At 49.5% G+C, this 21,283-nt stretch overlaps 1 protein-coding gene across 1 annotated transcript in view; it reads right to left on the bottom strand.

Moving 5' to 3' along the window:
• Positions 1-21,049, bottom strand: part of stard9 (StAR-related lipid transfer (START) domain containing 9) — a 53,070-nt gene extending 32,021 nt beyond the window's left edge. The window contains exons 1-3 of the mRNA XM_061260071.1: positions 20,793-21,049; positions 15,481-15,550; positions 11,165-11,281 (exon numbers count right to left, since the gene is read on the bottom strand). Coding sequence (XP_061116055.1) covers positions 11,165-11,281; positions 15,481-15,550; positions 20,793-20,839 — 234 coding nt within the window. The 5' untranslated portion in view covers positions 20,840-21,049. The remainder of the gene's footprint in view (positions 1-11,164; positions 11,282-15,480; positions 15,551-20,792) is intronic.
• Between the last annotated feature and the right edge of the window lie 234 nt (positions 21,050-21,283).

Here is a 21,283-nt window from a genome sequence, read left to right as displayed (position 1 = left end):
GTCTGTCTTTCCGAAGACGATTTAACAAATCACCGTCACACATGCAATCCTGTATGAGAGACCATCTCCAGGACACACCCCCATCCTTCTTTATGGAACAATCCACTCTCAGTGCGGGTCATCTATCAGTCCGGCTCATTCATCCCAATCAAAGGGGACATTGTCAGCAAATATTACCATATTCTATTAACTTACTATGTGTGTCAATGTCATATGTAAATCTGGAAGAAATGAAAAATGCACGCACATAATTACATATTCCCAAAGTGCTGACGACTGTACTGTTTACAAGTGAGCACTTTGTTCATTTTAAAAATAAGAGAGAGAGGCTCTAAAGCAAACACCAGCAGCTCACGGTCCTCGAGGGCCAAGACTTTCTGGTTTTCCACCCTCCCTTTACCTGAGTCAGGTGTGAAGACAGTCTGGCCAATCAGGAGCACTAATTACCCAGGTGGAAAGAAAACCAGGGCTGGATTTGGATTTGAGGGACAGAGTTGATGGCCCCTGGTCTAAAGAATGCACAGGCTCAATACAAACGTTGGTCGACAGGTAAAACATCTGGGGACTGTGGAACAGACTGGGTCAGTTAACTCCGCCCCTCTCTCTCTCTCTCTCTCTCTCTCTCTCTCTCTCTCTCTCTCCCCATTGACAGGACCCAAAACCCTTCAGACAAAACACACAAATCAACAGGAAATGAGGCGAGGTCGAGGAGTGTGTATGTGTGTGTGTGCGCACGCATGTTTGTGATGAGTTCAGGGTGGGGGGTTTAGTGTTGATGTCATAATGGTGAAAAAAAATAAAAATCTGAGCATTGTTTGAATAAAACCAAAAAGGAAGCGTTGCCATCTGCAAACAATGAGACCGGGCCCCGACTTTTCTCAAGCAGGAAGAAAACACAGACGCCAGGAGAGAATACAGAACCCCGGGACAGGGAGACGAGGGCCGGACCCATCGCCCCACGTGAGGCCAAGGGGGGGGGGGGACTGACTGAGTGACCGGAGACCCGGGACGGAGGGGTGGGGGCGGGGGGTAGGCTGTGTCCCAAAGTGGGTCAGTAGAGCCAGAGAGGGGGAGGGAAGGGGGCCGGTGAGCTCAGAGATACAGGACCTGGGTGTGGATGTTGCTGTGGTGTCCACGTGCGTCGTTTAAAGCACCGGACAGCTGTGAGCCCAGTGAACACAAGCACCTCTCTTTACAAATGGATGCCCGCGCGTATGTATACGCACACGCATAAACACACGTCCGCATACATGCTTAAACACACATCCGTGTGCATGCACAGGCACTGACAATCACGTATGTACATGCACACAGTCTCTCTCACACACAGAGACACACATTCATACACACAATTTCTCTCTCACACACACACACACACACTGTACCCAATAGACTCGTGTCGTCTCAGCTTCAGACATGTATTGCAGCAGTCCTGAGACCAGCGTCTGGGTTTCGGCTCATGGGTGTGTACACTAAAGACCCCCCCCGCGCCCCCCCTCCACACACACACACACACACTGTACCCAATACACTTGTGTCGTCTCAGCTTCAGACATGTATTGCAGCAGTCCTGAGACTGGGTTTCGGCTCATGGGTGTGGACACTAAAGACCCCCCCCTCCACACACGCACACGCACACGCACACGCACACGCACACGCACACGCACACACACACACACACACACACACACACACACCGGCTGTAGATGTGACCACCAGGGCTGATGTTTCAGCCGGGGGGCCGGAGGGCGTCTCTGTAATGAGCGCGCTCAGAGAGGCGCTGTAATCCTGGGGCTGCTGACGGCAGAGAGGCTCTTTAAAGTGGTCTGAGCCGCAGCGGAGCTGGAAAACTCCCCCGTTCCCCAAACTCCCCCCCCCACCCCACCCCACCCACCCCACCCCACCCTGCCCCCCTCCGGCTGCACCCCCGACCAGGGCGCGGTCTGGAGCCACAGCTCCACGCCGTACTCTCCATCTCCTGCTGCAGCAGCAGCCAAAAAACACGCTACACGCGGTATACACGCCACACACGCGGCACACGCTCGACAAAAACGATGCCCAACGATGCCAAACACGCCACACGCATTACGCACGCTACACAGGGTACACCCCACACACGCTCTACACACGCTACAAAGACAATGCCCAACGCGCTACACGTGCTACGCACGGTAAACACGCTACGCGCTACACATGCCACACAGACACTACACGTGCTACAAAAAGCCTTACATGCTACCAGCCAGCTAAATAACAGGAGATTCAACAGGTTGGGTTCTGTTAGCAGAACGAGGGGGCATAAAATGCAAAGTAGCAAAGGATAAATTCCACATAGGATGAATTCCACATAGACATTCAGACGTACTTTTCCACACAGAGAGTAGTCATGTATTCGAGGCAGAAATTCTGGGAGTTTTCAAGACCAGGCTTGATACGGTGTTAGACACTATCTAGCTTTTAGGCAAACTAAGCAGAAGATACATTTTGGTGGTAGGAAAAGGCAGGCATTGCTGGGCTGAATGGCCTGCTGTGTTTTGTTATGGCATGCTAAATAAAGAAGCACTAAATAGGTGCTCAACAACCAGGACAATCAGACCAAGTCTCGATCTCCTTACCCGGACAACTTCATGGAATAGGACGATGCCTTTGCTAGTTTTGTTTGGCTAGGTAAGAAGTTTATTCATAAATTTGCGTGTTGCGGTATTACGATATATTTGTCGTACAGGTAGCAGTCGAAATTACTTCCCTCTCAGGTCTTTCAGCGCACTTATCCCTGGTTATGGGTATGCACTTTGTCGTACGTCGCTCTGGATAAGAGCGTCTGCCATATGCCATTAATGTAATGTAATGTAATGAATAAAAGCCCAAAATAAGGACCACAGGAGCACACAGGAAGCTCAGGGCAACAGACTGGAGAGACTGAGGTTTCCACGTCTACGACCAAACGCTCTCTGGGTTTGTGAGGACCGAGTGCTCCACTAGTAGCAGATATACAGATATACACAACAGCGACTTCCTGTCCATGAGAGTCCACTGGGCCTTCCTGCACCCGTCACACGCGTCCCTGGGACTGATTCTGTCTCCGTTTCCAGCTGGGTTACACAAACACAGTTGTGTCAGCACATACTGAATATTGTTGCTGTATGTTCATTTTTTTTGTTCGCGATAACTAATGTGGTTTCATCCACTGAGAAAGACATGGAGGCTCCACAGCATGAGAGAAAGAGAGATAAGGAGAGAGTTAGATAAAGAACGAGAGTGTGAGAGAGGGAGCGAAAGAGGGAGGGAGGAAAGGATAAAGAGTTCACTGGCATTAGCTCAACTCCTCTTGTTTGTCATACTTCCACAGAGTTTGTAGGTCAGATGTGCATGGGTGGGGGAGGGGCCCCCGGGGGACTGAAGAGATGCTCTGTCCTCCATTATTCATGCCTGTACGTAAACACGCAGCCACAGAGGCACGCGGACAGGCGCGCTAATCAAACTTAATCTCTGCGAAAGCCGGCCCCTGCCCCCATCTGCCGCAGCAACTGCTCCGAGCAGCTGGCCTGGCCTGGCCTGGCGTGGCGTGGCGTGGTTCGGCCGAAAACAGGCCGCCGTGTGCATACAGTAGTGAATCACTTCCCCAGGCCGCGCTGGAATTTCAGCCTTCTGGAGGCAGGAGACGATCCTCGCCAGAAGGAAGAGCTTAGGAATGATGCATTTTCCCGTTGGGAAAAATAAAAACTCGGCACTGCAGTGGTCCACTGCTATGATTAATTCTGGAGAAGTTTGCAAAGCGAACCTTCATAACCACACACTAGACTGCAGATTATTGGTGCTTAAACACTCAATTTCGCTTTAGTTTGTATAATCTTGTCAGCAAGTTACGAGCTTGGTTTGCGTGATTTGTTGCGTTTGGAATTGAGGAGGCTGTTCCTTGCTTATCTCCACACATTCACTGCTCTGTCAGCAGGGCCCTTACTGTAAGGTCCAGAGATAAGGAGCTGAGAGAGCTCTCTCCTCTCTCTCCAGTTCTGTTATTCAAATCACGATCCTCAAGGCCCGAGACCTGCTGGTTTTCCACCCTCCCTTTACCTGGGAGTCAGGTGTGAATACAGTTTGGCCAAACCGCAGCAGTGATCGTTCAGCTAATTACCCGGGAGGGTAGAAAACCAGGGCTGGATTTGGATTCGACAGCCTCCCTGAAATTGTCACATTTGATGCTCGGTTGCAACGACTTCTATGGTTTATGCCAGAGTGACAGGTCCTTGTTATCATCGCTGTGCTCATCCCAGAGACTTAAATGATATTGAACTTTGACCCCGAGGCTGTCATGACAACGTTATTATAGAACACTCTCATCTCCTGCAATTACCTTCAGCAAAGTGTCATCGACTAGCTTCCATATCTTCAGCTTGCGAATGACTTCACTTGAAGCGTTCTTATGTACATTCTTATACTTTTTATGGTACATTACATTACCGGCATTTAGCAGACTCTCTTTTCCAGATCGACATACAACGAAGTGCAGGTCAAACACAGAGACAAGTGCAATGAGGACCCTAGAGGACAGTACGGTTCCGAGTCCTAGCGTGACCAAACAGATACAGTTGGAACCCTTGAAGAATACATCAACTTGAACTACAACACCACTGTTGGCAGCTACAATAACCCCCGAGTGCCACAATACAATACAATACAACACAACACCTAATACAAAACAATACAAAATACGTGCGACAGCGTTGAAAATCAAAGCGTCGAGCGAGAACGGAACGCGGGTGACGATGTTAACTGTACGGACGGGCCGATTGTGTCGGCGAGCGGGGAGCCGGCCTTGCGGATCTGCGGAGCCTTTCCGCCGCGCCCGGCGGGAGAAGCCCCCGGCGGGAGAAGCCCCCAGAGGCACACAGAACGGCCATTCTTCCCGGCTGCACCGCGCCACTGACACACAAACCCAGAAACGGGGAGCGCAGAATCAAACCGGCGGGGGGGGGGTCAGGGGAAGAGGAGGGGGGCGGGGGGGGGGGGTGAGCAGGAAACAAAACACAGAAAGCTCTGACTTCATCTGCTAATGAAAACCAGCTTTGTGCCGCGCTCCGAGGCCAATGACGTGCGCAGAGTGAAATTCCGTCGTGAAAAAAACCCGAAACGAAACGGGCTACGGCGTTTAAACCCAGGCAGCTGTGCTCTGGGCACGGGACCCTGGGAGAGGGTGGGGAGGGTCTGGGGTTCGACAACACCCCCCCCCTCCCTGGACCCCACCCAGCCCTGTCCCCCACTGTTAAAACCATACAGTCTACAGTCAACCTAAATCGGTCCACAGAGAACCTAAGTCAGTCCACAGTCAACCTAAATCGGTCCACAGACAACCTAAGTCAGTCCACAGTCAACCTAAATCGGTCCACAGACAACCTAAGTCAGTCCACAGTCAACCTAAATCAGTCCACAGACAACCTAAGTCAGTCCACAGTCAACCTAAATCAGTCCACAGACAACCTAAGTCAGTCCACAGACAACCTAAGTCAGTCCACAGTCAACCTAAATCAGTCCAGAGTCAAGCTAAAATCACAGTCGTTCTTATGCGTTTCTGCAGGACCATACACGGTATCCCCCAGCAATTTGTGTGGATGAGTCACGTCACCGTATGCGATTGGCCGTAACTTCCCCCCCCCGGCCGCTGCTGTTCCTCGTGTTTCTCAGCACTACAGTGGCAGCTTCGCTCTCTCCCTGAGTCTAACCACTCTGAGAATGAAGCCTGTTAGAGTGGGTACGCTCTCTCCCTGAGTCTAACCGCTCTGAGAATGAAGCCTGTTAAAGTGGGTACGCTCTCTCCCTGAGTCTAACCGCTCTGAGAATGAAGCCTGTTAAAGTGGGTACGCTCTCTCCCTGAGTCTAACCGCTCGGAGAATGAAGCCTGTTAAAGTGGGTACGCTCTCTCCCTGAGTCTAACCGCTCTGAGAATGAAGCCTGTTAAAGTGGGTACGCTCTCTCCCTGAGTTTAATCGCTCTGAGAATGAAGCCTGTTAAAGTGGGTACGCTCTCTCCCTGAGTCTAACCGCTCTGAGAATGAAGCCTGTTAAAGTGGGTACGCTCTCTCCCTGAGTCTAACCGCTCTGAGAATGAAGCCTGTTAGAGTGGGTACGCTCTCTCCCTGAGTCTAACCGCTCTGAGGATGAAGCCTGTTAGAGTGGGTACGCTCTCTCCCTGAGTCTAACCGCTCTGAGGATGAAGCCTGTTAAAGTGGGTAATGTTAGCGCCGGACCTTTCTCCCTCTGGCCCACAGACGGGTTTCATTACGGCTCTTTGTCCCGATCCCCTGCTGCCCCCATTAAACGCCCCCAAGCGCTCACACACACACACACACACACACACACACACACACACACACACACAGACACACGCACGCATGCACACTTACACACACACACATACATAGACACTCTCACGCGCGCACACACACACACACACACACACACACACACACATACACACAGACATGCGCAGACACACACACATACACACACACATATACATATACACAAATACACACACATACACAGATATACACAGATACACACAAGCACACACAAGCACACACATGGCTCACTGGCCAGCCTGCACTGGAATGCATATGCTAAACACAAGCGCACACACACATGCACATACACACACACATACATATGCACACACATGCACTGATATACACTCACATATACATACGCACACACACACACACACACACACTCTTTTTCCTTCTCTCCAAGGAAACCCACCATCTCGTTCCCACATAAAGGTACGCCCATCTGAACCAGCTATCAGAAGAAAACATTGGGGTCTGACGTGATGTGGAGAGCACAGACATGCCCGCCCCCACCTCCGCCCCCCGCCACCCCCCCCTCCCCCCCGCCCTGGGGCTGAGATACTCTGGGTCCCCCAGGAGCCAACAGGAAGCCCAGCCCAGGCAGCTGATCTGTCAATCACACTCTCAGGGGCGGGGTCCACTCTGCTCCCACAATCGAGCACCGCCTCAGGGTTCCAACTCTCTCCAGAATGGAGACCCCCTCAGTCACAAAACCAGCACTGGTTTCACAGTCCAGAATGGAGACCCCCTCAGTCACAAAACCAGCACTGGTTTCACAGTCCAGAATGGAGACCCCCTCAGTCACAAAACCAGCACTGGTTTCACAGTCCAAAATGGAGACCCCCTCAGTCACAAAACCAGCACTGGTTTCACAGTCCAAAATGGAGACCCCCTCAGTCATAAAACCAGCACTGGTTTCACAGTCCAAAATGGAGACCCCCTCAGTCACAAAACCAGCACTGGTTTCACAGTCCAAAATGGAGACCCCCTCAGTCACAAAACCAGCGTTGGTTTCTCATTCCAAAATGGACCCCCTTCAGTCACAAAACCAGCGTTCTCATTCCAAAAATCACTTTTCACTTATAAACAAGGCGCACCCGGGGGAATGAACATGACATTGTTTCGTTTTTTAACTTTTTCTGAGAATTTGGGATGAGAGGAGCCAGGCTGAGATTAGGTTTTAAAAAAAACATACAAAGTCAGCCAAAGCGCTCTTTTTCAACTGTGTAATGATAAACAAATAGTAACCATAACACACAAGACTGGACTACAGCAGAAACAAAGGAGATTACACCATAGATGAGCTGTGTGTGTACAGTACTGTATGTGTGTGTGTGTGTGTTTAGTGTTTGTACTTGTACATGTGTGTGTATGCATGTGGTGTGTGTTGTGATTGTATGCATGTGTGTTTGAACTTGTACGTGTGTGTGTAAGTGCCTGTGTGTGTGTGTGTGTGTATTTCTGTATTTCTGTGTCCAGCATTGTATGTGTGTGTTGTGTATTTGTACTTGTACATGTGTATGTGTATGTGTGTGGTATGTGAGTGTATGTGTGTGTGTGTGCGTGTGTGTGTGTGTGTGTGCTATGCGTGTGTGCGTGTCAGTGTATGTGTGTGTGTGTGTGCTGCATGTGTGTGTGCTATGTGTGTCAGTGTATGTGTGTGTGTGTGCTACGTGTGTGTGTGCGCGTGTGTGTATGTGCGCGTGTGCGTGTACAGCTATGTGTGCATATATGCTGCCACTTCAGGCAATGACATCACAGCCCCAGGAGGCAGCGGCTGAGTGGCTGAGTGAGGTTATAAGGTTGTAAAGCGCTCACTAAAACGACAGCACACACAAAGCACCAACTGTTCCCATCGACCGGCCCATCCGTCCGTCGCCCTCCCGCTTATCGGGTTTCCCCCCGTCTGTGAGCGACGGACGAAATGAACCCTCGCACCCTTGCCACAGCTCAATCAACCCCCCCGTCTTCCTCTCCCGCCCAGCACGCGTTCGCGGTGACATCCTTCGCCTCCCTCGGTCCCGGCCTCCCTCCGCACTCCTTTGTTGTGGTACAACAGGAAACAACAGCAGATAACGGCAAACAGACCATCCGCTAGTTCATTATGCTACAGGCCGGTTATTTACTGCCTGCTGTTGGCTGGACCGCCCTGCCTGTGAAACACAACACGGCCCAGGGTGTAACAGGCCGCCTGACACTCGCTTGGAGCTTGTAAAAGGCTGTAGAGAGGGAAATTATTTTCACTTATAGGGCCTGAAACACGGCACAATCCTAGGTGTTGAGAGAAGGTACAAACCTGAGTCAATTAAAGGAGCTAAATGTAGATTAGAATTGCAATGCCACAAGAGCAGCGATCTTCATTCCTGGTCCTCGGGGGCCATAGGGTGTGTTTGGTTTTGTTGTTGTCACTTGGTACTTAACCGATCAATGTCAATTACACAGTTAACTCACCTCCCCTGGTTTCTTGGCTCTGAATTGGTTGCTGATATTAAGGTGAAAAAACCACCAGACCCCCCCTCGTCCCACTAGGACCAGGAGTGAAGGTCATTGCACCAGGCGTACAGTAAGCAGAAAACTGGATAAACTGCAGCCATAATCTATTGACATATTTGGCGCTGAAGACTTCCTCCCACGCTAGGAATTCAGAGGGGAACGGCGCCATTTTGTGGAAGTTTTAAAGAGTCGAGGCGGTTTCGCTCATTGTGAAAGGGGTGAAAGGGGTCCCGGGAAGCCGGGCCGAAGTCTCGGAGCCTCTGGCCGTGCCAGACCCCCGCCCACCCCAGGACGCGGTGCGGGTGCCGGGGGGGAGCGGGTTCTCCGGCCGGGGGAACAGAGGCCCGATTCTTCTCCCGGGCCCCGCGGGGGGAACGTCACTGCCAGCGAGGCGGGCCGTGACTGGGCAGAACGCAGAGGGGAGAAGTGCTGGCCCGGCGGATTTCGGGCTGTGCGTGGGACGGCTCTGCTCCCGGGGGGGTCTGGCCGGGACCGTCCCATCGACAAGGGGCAGGCAGAACCTCCGATTCTCACACTCTTATACAATGTGTCTGCCTGTGGCCTTTTCCCATTGTTTGGTGAACCACTGCTGAAGGCTACACACCCGTGTTACTGAAATCACGATCCTCGAGGGCCGAGACCTGCTGGATTTCCACCCTCCCTCTGGCTGGGAGTCAGATGTGAAAACGGTCTGGCCAATCTCCGACACTAACTGTTTAGCTAATTACCCGGGAGGAAAGAAAACCAGGGCTGAATTTGAATTCGACGGCCAGATTCGATGATCCCTGAAGCGCACTGATTTAGCTCCACAAATTCACTGCTCTGTCAGCAGGGCCCTGACTGTAACGTCCAGACGACAGGATTTCAGAAAGCCCTTTCAGTCTGACGGCTTTATACTCTGGTAATGACGGCTCTTCAGGGTTACGACACCTCAGGAGAGGGCCGCTGCACCATCGCCTTCCTGCTTGACTGACAAGAATAATTCTGTCTTCACACTGAAGCGGATCCAACCATACAGTCTGGGCCAGAGCTACGAAGAAGGAGGATGGGGGGGGGGGGGGGGGGGGGTGCTGGAGCCTATCCCAGCAGACACTGGGTGAAAGATCCGTCTCTGACCTTCGACTCCCAAATGGAGTGATTTGATCCCCCCCACCTCGGACCCTGTCTAACCCCCCAGGCAGATGGAGATAATGGAAGACTTTACCGCTGTAACTCCATAAGTTAAGCCACAGCCAGGGAGAGATGGTTCTGATCCACAGGGGATCACTCTCTCTGTTTCTCCTGCTGTTTTTCCTCCTCTTGGGATGGAGGGATGGCGGAAAGGGGGATGGAGGGATGAGGGGAAGGGGGGGTGGAGGGATGGAGGCATGGGGGATGGGGGAAAGGGGAGATGGAGGGATGAGGGGAAGGGGGGATGGAGAGATGGAGGCATGGGGATGGGGAAAGGGGAGATGGAGGGATGAGGGGAAGGGGGATGGAGGGATGGAGGCATAGGGGATGGGGGATGGAGGGATGAGGGGAAGGGGGATGGAGGGATGGAGGCATGGGGGATGGAGGGATGAGGGGAAGGCAAACCCCCCTCTCCCGGGCTAAATCGGTAAAGCGAGCGTGTTTCCCGCTCTGCGCCACAGGATGGGCTTGGCCCCGCGGTGCAGGAACACGGGGAGATCTTATCGGACCGGGACCGAGGCTGGGGACACCAGACCAACAGAGGAACACCACAGGCTGATACAAATCTGCGTAAACAGGCATACGCTCATTTACGTAACAGGGCTCAGTTTGAGGATGCATTACATTATATTAATGGCATTTGGCAGACGCTCTTATCCAGAGCGACGTACAGTTGATTAGACTAAGCAGGAGACAATCCTCCCCTGGAGCAATGCAGGGTTAAGGGCCTTTGCTCAAGGGCCCAACGGCTGTGCGGATCTTATTGTGGCTACACCGGGATTAGAACCGCCGACCTTGCGGGTCCCAGTCATGTACCTTAACCACTACGCTACAGGCCGCCCAGATGCGGTGCGGGCGGGGTGGCTGTGTTTAATGGATCCCTTTTTAGAACACCGCCGCTAATTATGCAGGACGCAACTGGCTTCATTTTTTTTCTTTTTTTATGTAAAAGTCTGAATTGCCTGCCCATGTATTAAGTTATGTTTATGAACTTTGTGTTTGTTTGTGTTTTTGGTCTTCTCATGTCTGTAACACATGCCATTTCATTTAAAAAATGTATTTTTTGAATAAATAAAAAAATGTAAAAGACACAAATGGCCTGTGAAGAGATTGGGACCCTCCCCACTGGAAGCAGTGCATGCTGGGACACGGCCTCACCTCCTCCTGGGAAGCGTAGTGTGAAGCCTCTGGGTCCACGGACCAGTAGCAGTAATCGAACCCAAACTCCATCAGCCTCTCTCTGGAATCCGCCGGGCTGTCCAGACGTCCGTCCAGCTGTGGAAAGACAGACAGACAGACAGACGTAAAGACAGGAGTCAGAAACTGAGACTCGGACAATGAAGAGTCCAGGCTGGGATTCAGATCATGAGACCTGTAACCTCTGCAGATATACGTCCCTGGACCATTTCATCCCTGTGGGTGGTTTTAAAAGTTTACTTCAGACGTTAAAAACTGAGGTCTGCAGCTGTTTTACTTGAGATTTATATTAATGTGTAATTGTGTTGTGCTTTTGTATTGTATTGAAAATTATGGTGTCATCTCTGCTTGCTCCCCCCTTGGCCAGGGCTCCCTTGTAAAAGAGATAACCATCTCAATGGGACTCACCTGGTTAAATAAAGGAGAAACCAATAAAACAGTTCTGGCTTGAAAGCTAAAGTACAGGATTATGAAATACTTTGAACAACACCAGATTTATGTGCTGCAGAGAAGTCTAACATATCATGAAATGAACAGAAAGGCATATTCACGATTGCGAGAAGCTGCATGCTAACAGGTATGACTCCCAACTGAATCCAGCACAGCCACAACCGTTAGTCAGCAAATAAAGCACTATACTAATAAACCATTACTGTACTATAGCGCAACACCTCACTGTCCCATTAACTCTTATCTGTTCCACATCAATGACTCTCACGCGGCCAGACGGAAACATGCACCAACACGCCTGGGTATCATGAGCGGTCGCTCCTGGCAACACTGACAACACCAGTCCCAAATGGATTTTGGCAGAAAGAACATGCTAATAGTACGTTATGGGGGTGCAGGGGAGAGGGAATCAGGATCTGAGTGAGCAGCCCGTTTGTTATAGGGCCAGTGCCCTAAAAAGGGCCACCAGGAGGACCTCGTCCTGAGGGTCCGCTGGGCTAAGGCCCAGTGCATTGTGGGTGAGCTGATGCAGTCACGCTGAGACCCAGGGCATTGTGGGTAAGCTGGTGCAGTCTCACAGAGACCAAGTGCATTGTTGGAGAGCTGGTGCAGTCTGGCTGAGACCCGGTGCATTGTGGGTGAGCTGGTGGAGAATCACAGAGACCCAGTGCATTGTGGGTAAGATGGTGCAGTCACGCTAGAACCCAGTGCATTGTGGGTAAGCTGGTGCAGTCTGACTGAGACCCGGTGCATTGTGGGTAAACTGGAGCAGTCACACTGAGACCCAGTGCATTGTGGGTGAGCTGGAGCAGTCACTTAGAGACAGGGGAGTTCATTACTTACAGCCCATTGGCGGGACACAAAGCCCAGCCTTACAGCCTGCAGAGCTGTTTACACTCTGAGCGACGGCCTGGACTCAGGGGCTTACACTCAGATCTGCAGCGTGCGTGGAGAGGGCCAACCAGATTATACTAAGCCAAGCCTCTCTCTCTCGCTGTCTGTCTCTTTCTCCTCCACTCCATCTCTCTCCTACACTCCATCTCTCTCTGTGTCTGATCAGGGGGAAAAGGCGGGGGGGGGCTTTGCAAAGTTGCGGCATCTCAATCTGAGGCTCCCTCAGAGGCGTTTGTGGAGGAGTCTGTGGAAATCTTTTTGTCTGTCTCTCTCTCACTCTGTATCCATTTCTCTCCCCTTCCCTCCCCTCTCTCTGTCTCTGCTCTCTCTCTCTCTCTTTCTGGCCCCTCTCTCTCAGCCACCACTTGTCACTAGCGACATTCATCCCATCACAATAAAGCTGTGTCCCTGGCTTTCATTCGGTTCTTCATCACACAGCTGCCAGCTGAAGAGCTGAAGTGCAGCAGTGTGTGCAGTGCTGTCCAGACTGACTTACACAGTTTACAAGTTTTACGTGCCACCCAGTTACACAGCCACTGGTGCTTACTGGAGAAATTCAGGTTCAGTGCCTTGGACAAGGGTTCGGTGGCTGTGCCCCCACCTGGGAATAAAACCTGCAACCTCTAAGTTATATATGCAGAAGGGTATATCACAAAGCAGAGTTACTGAGTTAGCTGGGTAAGTTCACAGATTAAAACCCGGAACCCTACAAAAACTGGAGCATGGACTGAAGTGAAAACAAATGGACTGAACTTATCCAGCTAACTCGGTAATCCTGCTTTGTGATATAAGCCCAAGGTCCTTAACCACTGCACCGCACTGCACTGCACTGCACTGCGATGAATATAAAACACTGTGCTTGCAGTGTGTGCCGGTATCCCCACAGTAACGAGGCCAGCACAGCCAAAAGTAGCAACAGCATCAGCGTAAAAATAAACCACGGCCAAACGAGCAAGGAACCAGAACTAAACGAAAACAGACCAGGAGCAGCATCAACACGGCCCCGCATTCCTCCATCTTCTGCACTTCCTCCCTCTTTCACCTCTGACCTCCCCCTCCCTCCTCCTCTCCATCGCTCCACTGACCCACTTTGCAAAAAACACGCTCCTCTCCCCGATACGGGCCGGGCCCGGGCCACACAGGCCCCGTCCCAGCTGGTCCCGATCTCCCCGCGGCGGGACGGCGCATGCGGCCCCGCTCCCCGCGGATGACCCCCGCCCTTCTCCTGGTCTCGGGGCCTTGTGAGTCTCACCGTGGGCCGGGTCCATTTAGGCTCGCCTATTGTTGTGTATTGGCATCGGCAGAGCAGACTGTCCACAGTCTTCGAAATTGTAACCTCAATATATCACCCGTTTCAAAACGAATCTCAATGCCGTTTCGCAGGCCTACGACAACGGCAACGGACTCTCCAACTACTGATTCTGGTATTGCTATGTCATGCCATTTAAAAAATTACCATAAAAAAATGTATACTTTTTTGCACAAATATAACTATTTAAATCCAAAGGATCCAGACACAAGACCATTCATTCTGTAGTTAATTCAGAAATACATATGCTTTTTCAGTTAGGCTCAATGGAAATATGGTTGGCCAGTACGGTTGTGAGAAATGGGGAATTTTCAGTTCTGGCGAGGAATGGATCTAATTTGCTATGAAGAGTGAATCGAAAGGCCAAATGTAATCATCTTTGGGCGACATGCACTATAATGGCAATCCATTGTCAATTGAATTAATGTGGATGACACAATTCTCTATTTCACTAGCCTCCACTACGCCTGTAATCCAAGAGCTTTTCTGGAAGAGTCATCCTGCAGGTCATAGCGGTTCATTTAGCCTTCTTATTTCGCCTTCTCTGTCATCCTGAGAGTCCATCCCTGCCCTCACTTTGTGCTTTCACCCCCCCCTGTCAGCGGCGAGATGCGTGAAATCCCAAAAAAAGCAGGTTTTTACCGCCTGCCCTGCTAGAGTAGGAGAGGAAATTCCCAGAATAGCTGGGATTCTGGGCAGAACCTGAACTGCCCTGGCTCAGAGGAGCATAAACACCCCGTGTTATTCGGTACAGATGAGAGGCCTGTTAACAGCACCGGAGCTTTTCTGGGAGTCTGGAGGTGTGCTGGGACGTCCCGGGGAAGCAGCAAGAAGCAACGTCCCGACCCACCGGCCTCTGTTAAAACGGGACGCCACGGAGACTGAACCCAAATGTGTGTGCGCGTGCATTTCTCTGTGCGTGTATGTGTATTTTGGTGTGTGTGTGTATGTGTGTGTGTGTGTGTGTGTGTGTGTTAGGGTTCTTATAATAAACAGCAGAATAAATGAGCAGGAAGCGGCCGAGCTTCACTGTAAACATCCTGCAGCTCCGATGCCCTCATCCATCCACAGCTCCACCCCCTCCACCCCACCGCTCCCTCCCCCAAAAAGCCCTCCCCCCCCAGTCCCTCAACTCCACCTACTTGTGTGCAGACAGGTCAGATGTCAGAACAGACCAGGCCTACAAATTCGATTGGCGACAGCTGCTTTAGCTGAGAACCGGAGTACTCTCCAGCAGTCCGTAAACAGAGCCTACAGCCTGAGCGATTCTGGGTTATAGCGCGTAGGAGTCACCGCTGCCCCTACTGAAAGTACTTAACACTGAACTGTTTCATTTGATAATATCAAGCGTTTGGTTTTCACATTTTATGGTACAATAGTTGATGAGAATGTTCTTAATTGAACATCCCAATGATGATGTAACAATAACTGCTGGTTTGAAAAAAACCTGCTCTTCAACGGGTTAATGGATAGTTAGCAAATTATAGGTCCCCTGTTCAAAATGAGTGAGTCTTAGCATTTACTGTGCAATCACGGCATTAGCCTGAGAAATGACACTGTGCAGCCTCGGTGCGGCCATTTTGGGGGAAATCAGCGGTGATATCTGCCGTGAACTCGCACTCACCTTCATGTTCCTCACCCTCACCACCTTGTCCTCCACCTGCAGGGCTAGCCGGCCGCCATCTTGGCTCTCCCTGCGGAGAAAGCGCACACACGTCAGCACCAAGCAGTACCTCACACACTGAACACACCAGACAGGACAGACTGGTTGTAGCCAGGGGTTCCCAAACTGGGGTCTGGGTAAAATGTATAAAAAAAGATCTCCCTTTCTTTCTTTTTTTTTTATAAATGCACTGTATTTCAGTATTTCTCAGACACTTTTAGATATATATTTTTATTATTTACTTTTATTTTATTTTATTATGTACCATTATCCATTGATGATGATTGGTTATAGCGATCGAAGTTGGTGGGGGGGGGGGTCAGTTTAAGAAGCACAGAGATGGAAATCTGGGGTGACAGCGGGACTGCAGAACCATGCAGTAAAACTACTGGCCTTTCTGGAAGTACATCGGTTTATTTCAGGAACCAGGTGTGCTTTGTTAGGGCGGGGTGACAACCCACAGGACAGTAGGCCTCCAGGAACAGGGTTGGGCAGCCCTGGTTTAATCTCATGCACACACGCATCCTGAACACACGTGTGCGTGGCACAATCCCAGTCTCCTCTGGGGTCAGGGTGTGTTATTGCACACTGAGACCGTCGTTATCCTGATGCTAACTGAACGCCGTTCCCAAGACTGAGGGAAAAGCACACATCCCTCCACAGCGGCTCACACTGTACGGATCACCATGGATACCTCCAGCATTCTACAGGGACTCCCCGAGCTGCATCTACCCCAGGGCTTTTACCATCAGTCTATTAAAGAGCACATGCACTCCATTACAGAAAACACACACACCTAGTTTATTACAGAACACACACAGTTAATTAAAAAACATGTACACACACACACAGTTTATAACAGCATCCATGCGCACTGTCACACAACACACACACAAACACGCAGTTTATTACAAAAAACACATGCACACAAATATACACACAGTCTATAACAGAGCACACACACAGTCTATAACAAAACACACACACACACACACACAGACACACAGTCTATCACACAACACACACACTCCGTTCACCACAGAACACAGTGCATTACACTTAACAGATCACACACACCCCTCTCCAGCAGGAGCGCAGATGACACCATGTTATCGTGTAGCCGACAGTCTCACTCCGCACATCAAACATGGATGTGCAGGGATATCGGAGGGTGAAAGGTCAGAGAGGGGAGGGGCATCGTGGACATGTGACCGCAGAGGGGCATGAGATGCAGTGCCCTGTCAGAAAATAAACAAAGGACCACAGAGAGAGTCTCTCCACCACTGCCTCTTTACCCAAATGCCAATGAGATAAATTAGGCTATACAACGATTGCTTGTCACATGCTCATGAGAGCATTCATGAAATGTGTGTGTCAAAACATTCAATCTTTCAGTAGTCTGACAAAACAGCCCTTTTGTTGCTGAATAATGTGCCTTTTGGCCAATTGGTAAGATTGTCATTTGTGTGCATTTGTGTGTGTGTATTTGTGCATGTACTATATGCTTGTGTGTATATGTGCGTTTGTGCGTGTATTTGCGTCTGTGCTGTAAGTGTGTACAGTATGTGCATTAGTGTGTGTGTGTGTGTGTATGTGTATTTATGTGTGTGTGTGTGTATTTGTGTATGTGCAGTATGTGTATTAGTGTGTGTGTATTTGTATGTGTGCTGTATGTGTATTAGTGTGTGTATTAGTGTGTGTGTGTGTTGGTGTGTGCGTGGGAGAGAGAGAGAGAAAGAGAGGGAGAGGGGGAGGGAGGGAGAGAGAGAGAGGGAGAGAGAGCAAGGGAGGGAGAGGGAGAGAGAGCGAGAGAGAAAGGGAGAGGGAGAGCGAGGGAGGGAGAGGGAGAGAGAGCGAGATAGAGAAAGGGAGAGGGAGAGGGAGAGAGAGAGCGTAAGGAAGCCAGCCATAAGCTCCAGCTGCAGATTCCAGCCTCTCTGATGCAACAGAGTGAAATCCAGCACCAGCACACTCGGCGGCCATGATGGGAAACCCTGCAAGTGCTGCTCACTGCTGAGAGGAGAGGAGGAGGAGGAGGAGGAGGAGAGGAGGGATGAAGAGCCCGCTGTGACCCTGGGCTGACAGCGTCTCCGCTGCGGGCTCAAATCCAGAGCGGGGATCCACTCCCCCCCCCTCCGTCCCCCGTCACACCGAGCCTCCCCTGTGGGTTACTGTCCCACTGTGCACTGTACTTCACTGCCATAAACCTCAGGAAATATTTATATCCTGCAGTGGAAACAAATGTGCTTTTCTGCAAGCCTTTGGCTTTCCCCCGTCCTTTTAATGGGTGGAATAATTTAAGGCCTATGCAATTTATGATTAATTGGAAGTCTGTCCCAAAATAGGCTCCCTATGATTGTAAGCTAGGCCTTATAATTGCCAGCTAGGCCTAAAAATTTATTCAAATTCATTGCATTGTACAAAGCAAGTATACGTAAAAGTAATCCCCCCCACTGTCCTGCCTGTGCAAATATTTAAAAACTTTGCATATGGCTGATGACTCAACTTTAATACTCTACATTAAATGAAGTCTAAATACTTTGTTTTGGGTTCGACTAGAGAGTGAAAGTGAGACAATGAACAGTTATCCAGCTGTATAACTTCGAGGAGTTCCCTCTCCTTACGGTCCAAGTTCCTGCTGACCTACACCACACCGTGAATCACTACATAAACAACTAAAGAATAGCTGTACAAGTTTAAAGGGAAGTTTTGATTTCTTTGGGCAAGTCAACTCAAGTTCGGCAAGCCCTCTCACTCTCCACGTACTGCCCAAGACAAACAGGCAATTAGCCTAGTCCCTAAACGTCAACACTCTCACATAACTAGCGGTGTGAGCAATACCACAAATCTTATCAGGTAGGGCATGCTGATTCAAAGTAAATAACTGCAGTGTTTTTCAAGATGGAAAGGCAGACACAGTGACTGGATTTGACATGTGGTTTCACAGAGCACTGCATTAGAGTTTCACCAATATTGCTTGAAAACCTTTTGTTTCCATTTCCCCCCAGTCCACTCTTAGTGTCAAGAAAAAAGAAATGGGAGCACTTTATGCAGTCTTAATGGTAACAACCTGATATTTCATATTCATATTCATATTTTACCTTGTGAAAACTTGACCTTGAATATTTTGAAATGTGTTTTTATTCATTGAACATTTATGAATTAGGCTACTGGTTAGACACCCAGTAATGGTTACTCTCCAGGTATGTGTTAGTTATCCTCACCCCTTACATACAGGACTACAGTACCCATGCTGCCTGTATTCCTTGCATACAGGACTACAGTACCCACGCTGCCTGTGGATCAAAAGAGCAGTGCACAGGACTGAACTCCCAGCCACAACACACCCTGTCACTCTGTCATGCTAAAATACAGCATGCAAAATGACACTGTGTGCTACTGACACAGCAATCCAGAGGATTATCTCTGCAAAACAAGGGAAGGCTACAATGGAAAGGATGTGTATGCACAGAGGAAGAGGAAGAGAACGAGGGAGAGGGAGAGGGAGAGGGAGAGAGAGAGAGAGAGAGAGAGAGAGAGAGAGAGAGAGAGAGAGAGAGATACAGAGAGAGGCAACAACCCTAAATTTGCATAATAACAGTAACAGTAAGCCATAGTGAACCAGGCCCTTTGTCATGCAAAACACATTGGATGTTTTTTTGCTGGAAGAGCAAGGATGATGAACTGGGACTTATGGGAGTATGAACAAACAAAGGGCTAAACTTTGAACAATGTGGCGGTTCACTTTTAATATCCTCTCTCTGCCACCCGCTCCACCCCCCGAGAATTTAACTCAACATGCTGTTGCAATTTTGGCTAATGTTGGAAGGTGGGGCAGGGTTTTTTTTTTTTTTTCTTCTTTCTTGGGTTGGGGGGTGGCAGTGGGGGATCTAGGATGGTGGGAACGAGGCTGTTTTTCCTCTGTGAACAATAATATCAAGCCGGCCAGAGATCAGTTTTTATTTCAATGCGAAAACTGAACTGTAAGGAAAACTGGTCTCGCTGCAGTAATGGATGACTGACTAACAGTCACAGGATATGTAAAGCTGGGTGTACTCAGCACTGAATGGCTACAAAACAATTCAGCAGAAACTGAAAACAATGTGAACAACTCCAAATTAGCAGTGTTCTGTCAGCTGTGCCACCTTGATAGATACACACACACACACACACACACACACATACCTGACAACAAAGTGAACTAATATGTATATGAGAAGCAATCACTTTGTGAAGATACAGTTCCCAGTGAATAACACATTCTATGTTTTGCTAGTGACAGACTTCACAACTTCAGTTATGGATTACCCATACAGCGAAATCAGTATCTGAGATTGCAGTCCCGTCAGAATATTAATAACGATGAACAAATTAACATGATAAAGCGATGTTTCTTCACAGCCGGTGGGACTTCGTGGGATGGTGCTCAGCAGGTAATCACACCAACTGACAATAGAGCAGTGAACCAGATGTCTAAATCCACTTAGTGCCGTATTATATTAATAATGTCTTGAAAGCGGATTAACCGCAAGACTCGGCGTGTTTTTTCACAGCACACGCGTGTGGGAACAGGGCAATATTGACAAATCGCTCATTTTGTTTTCCCATTCCTAGCATTGCTGTTGGTTGGTCTTCTCTCAAAGCAGTCTGGATTTGTCATTAATTTTTAATTGAACGCTGGGGTGTGTTAGATAGTTGGCGTTAGCTAGTTAGCTAGACACTTTTTATAAACAGTTTTCAACATCCAGAGGCTTCTAAAACTCGTCAGTACCAGTTATGCAGCACTTGCGCTGATCAAGTCGGACAACATTTCTGACAGGTAGCACAGCACTAAGAACAAAATTTAGTTCCCAAAAGAAACCTTTGCTAATTTTACTGTAATTACACTGAGCTATCACTATTAACACACTCGACAAGCCCCAGATTCAGTGCAGACTCTAGCTAGCTCCGAAATATTACGTCCGTTATCTTCTACGTTTAGCTAAAGTTATTTTATATGTGAAAACTAACCAGCTATTTTCCATTCGCTTCGCATGCAAGACAGTCAGCTACCCAAGGTTCCTGCCCGAGCGATACACTATCCGTGCAAGGCTAGCGTTGCTCCAGGAGATGTGTCGCTTGCCAGCGACAGTTGTTGGCAGAAGAGAACGAGCGGGCTAATTAGTCTATAGCTAGCTAGCATTTTATAGCAAGTTAACTACCCAGCTTGCTACATGTGATATCTTCCACCAAGATAAGGTTAATTTACATTTTGCAACTTAATTTAAACTTACCTTGCATTCAGTGGTCGAACTCGAATCGCGACTTTCACGTTTGCCATATTTCCCTTGGCGACTTTTAGGATTTGTATAGGAGGACTTAAGTCTAGATGCCAAGCTAGCTGTAAATTAACGTTAGTCTCAACGAATACATCAAAACCGCTACCTAGCTAACGAAATTGAACTAGGCACATCCAAACGGGGGCAAAGGGGTACATCTGCCCCCTTTTCTCATGCCATTTTCTCAGTCTGTTCGGTCGTCTGATGCCGTGTGGAAGACACACTAGTCAAACTTCCTGCCCGGTCAGCGTCAGGGGGTTCAATGCGTGAGGCGGGGCGCAGTGTGTGTGTATGCAGCGCCGTCAGTTCAACACATTTTTTAAAGCGGTTAGTTAACTACGTTAACGTTAGTTTATCCAAAATTAGATAACCTGGATGGAAGCATTTGATCAAGAAGAGCGGCGCTACTGGCTCTACTGTTCAATTCCCGGGAGAAAACGTGTTTT

The sequence above is a fragment of the Conger conger genome, chromosome 1 (genome assembly GCF_963514075.1).
Source record: "Conger conger chromosome 1, fConCon1.1, whole genome shotgun sequence".
Taxonomy (NCBI): domain Eukaryota; kingdom Metazoa; phylum Chordata; class Actinopteri; order Anguilliformes; family Congridae; genus Conger; species Conger conger.
Note: the sequence above shows the minus strand (reverse complement) of the source record. Positions and strands in the feature narration are given on the sequence as shown.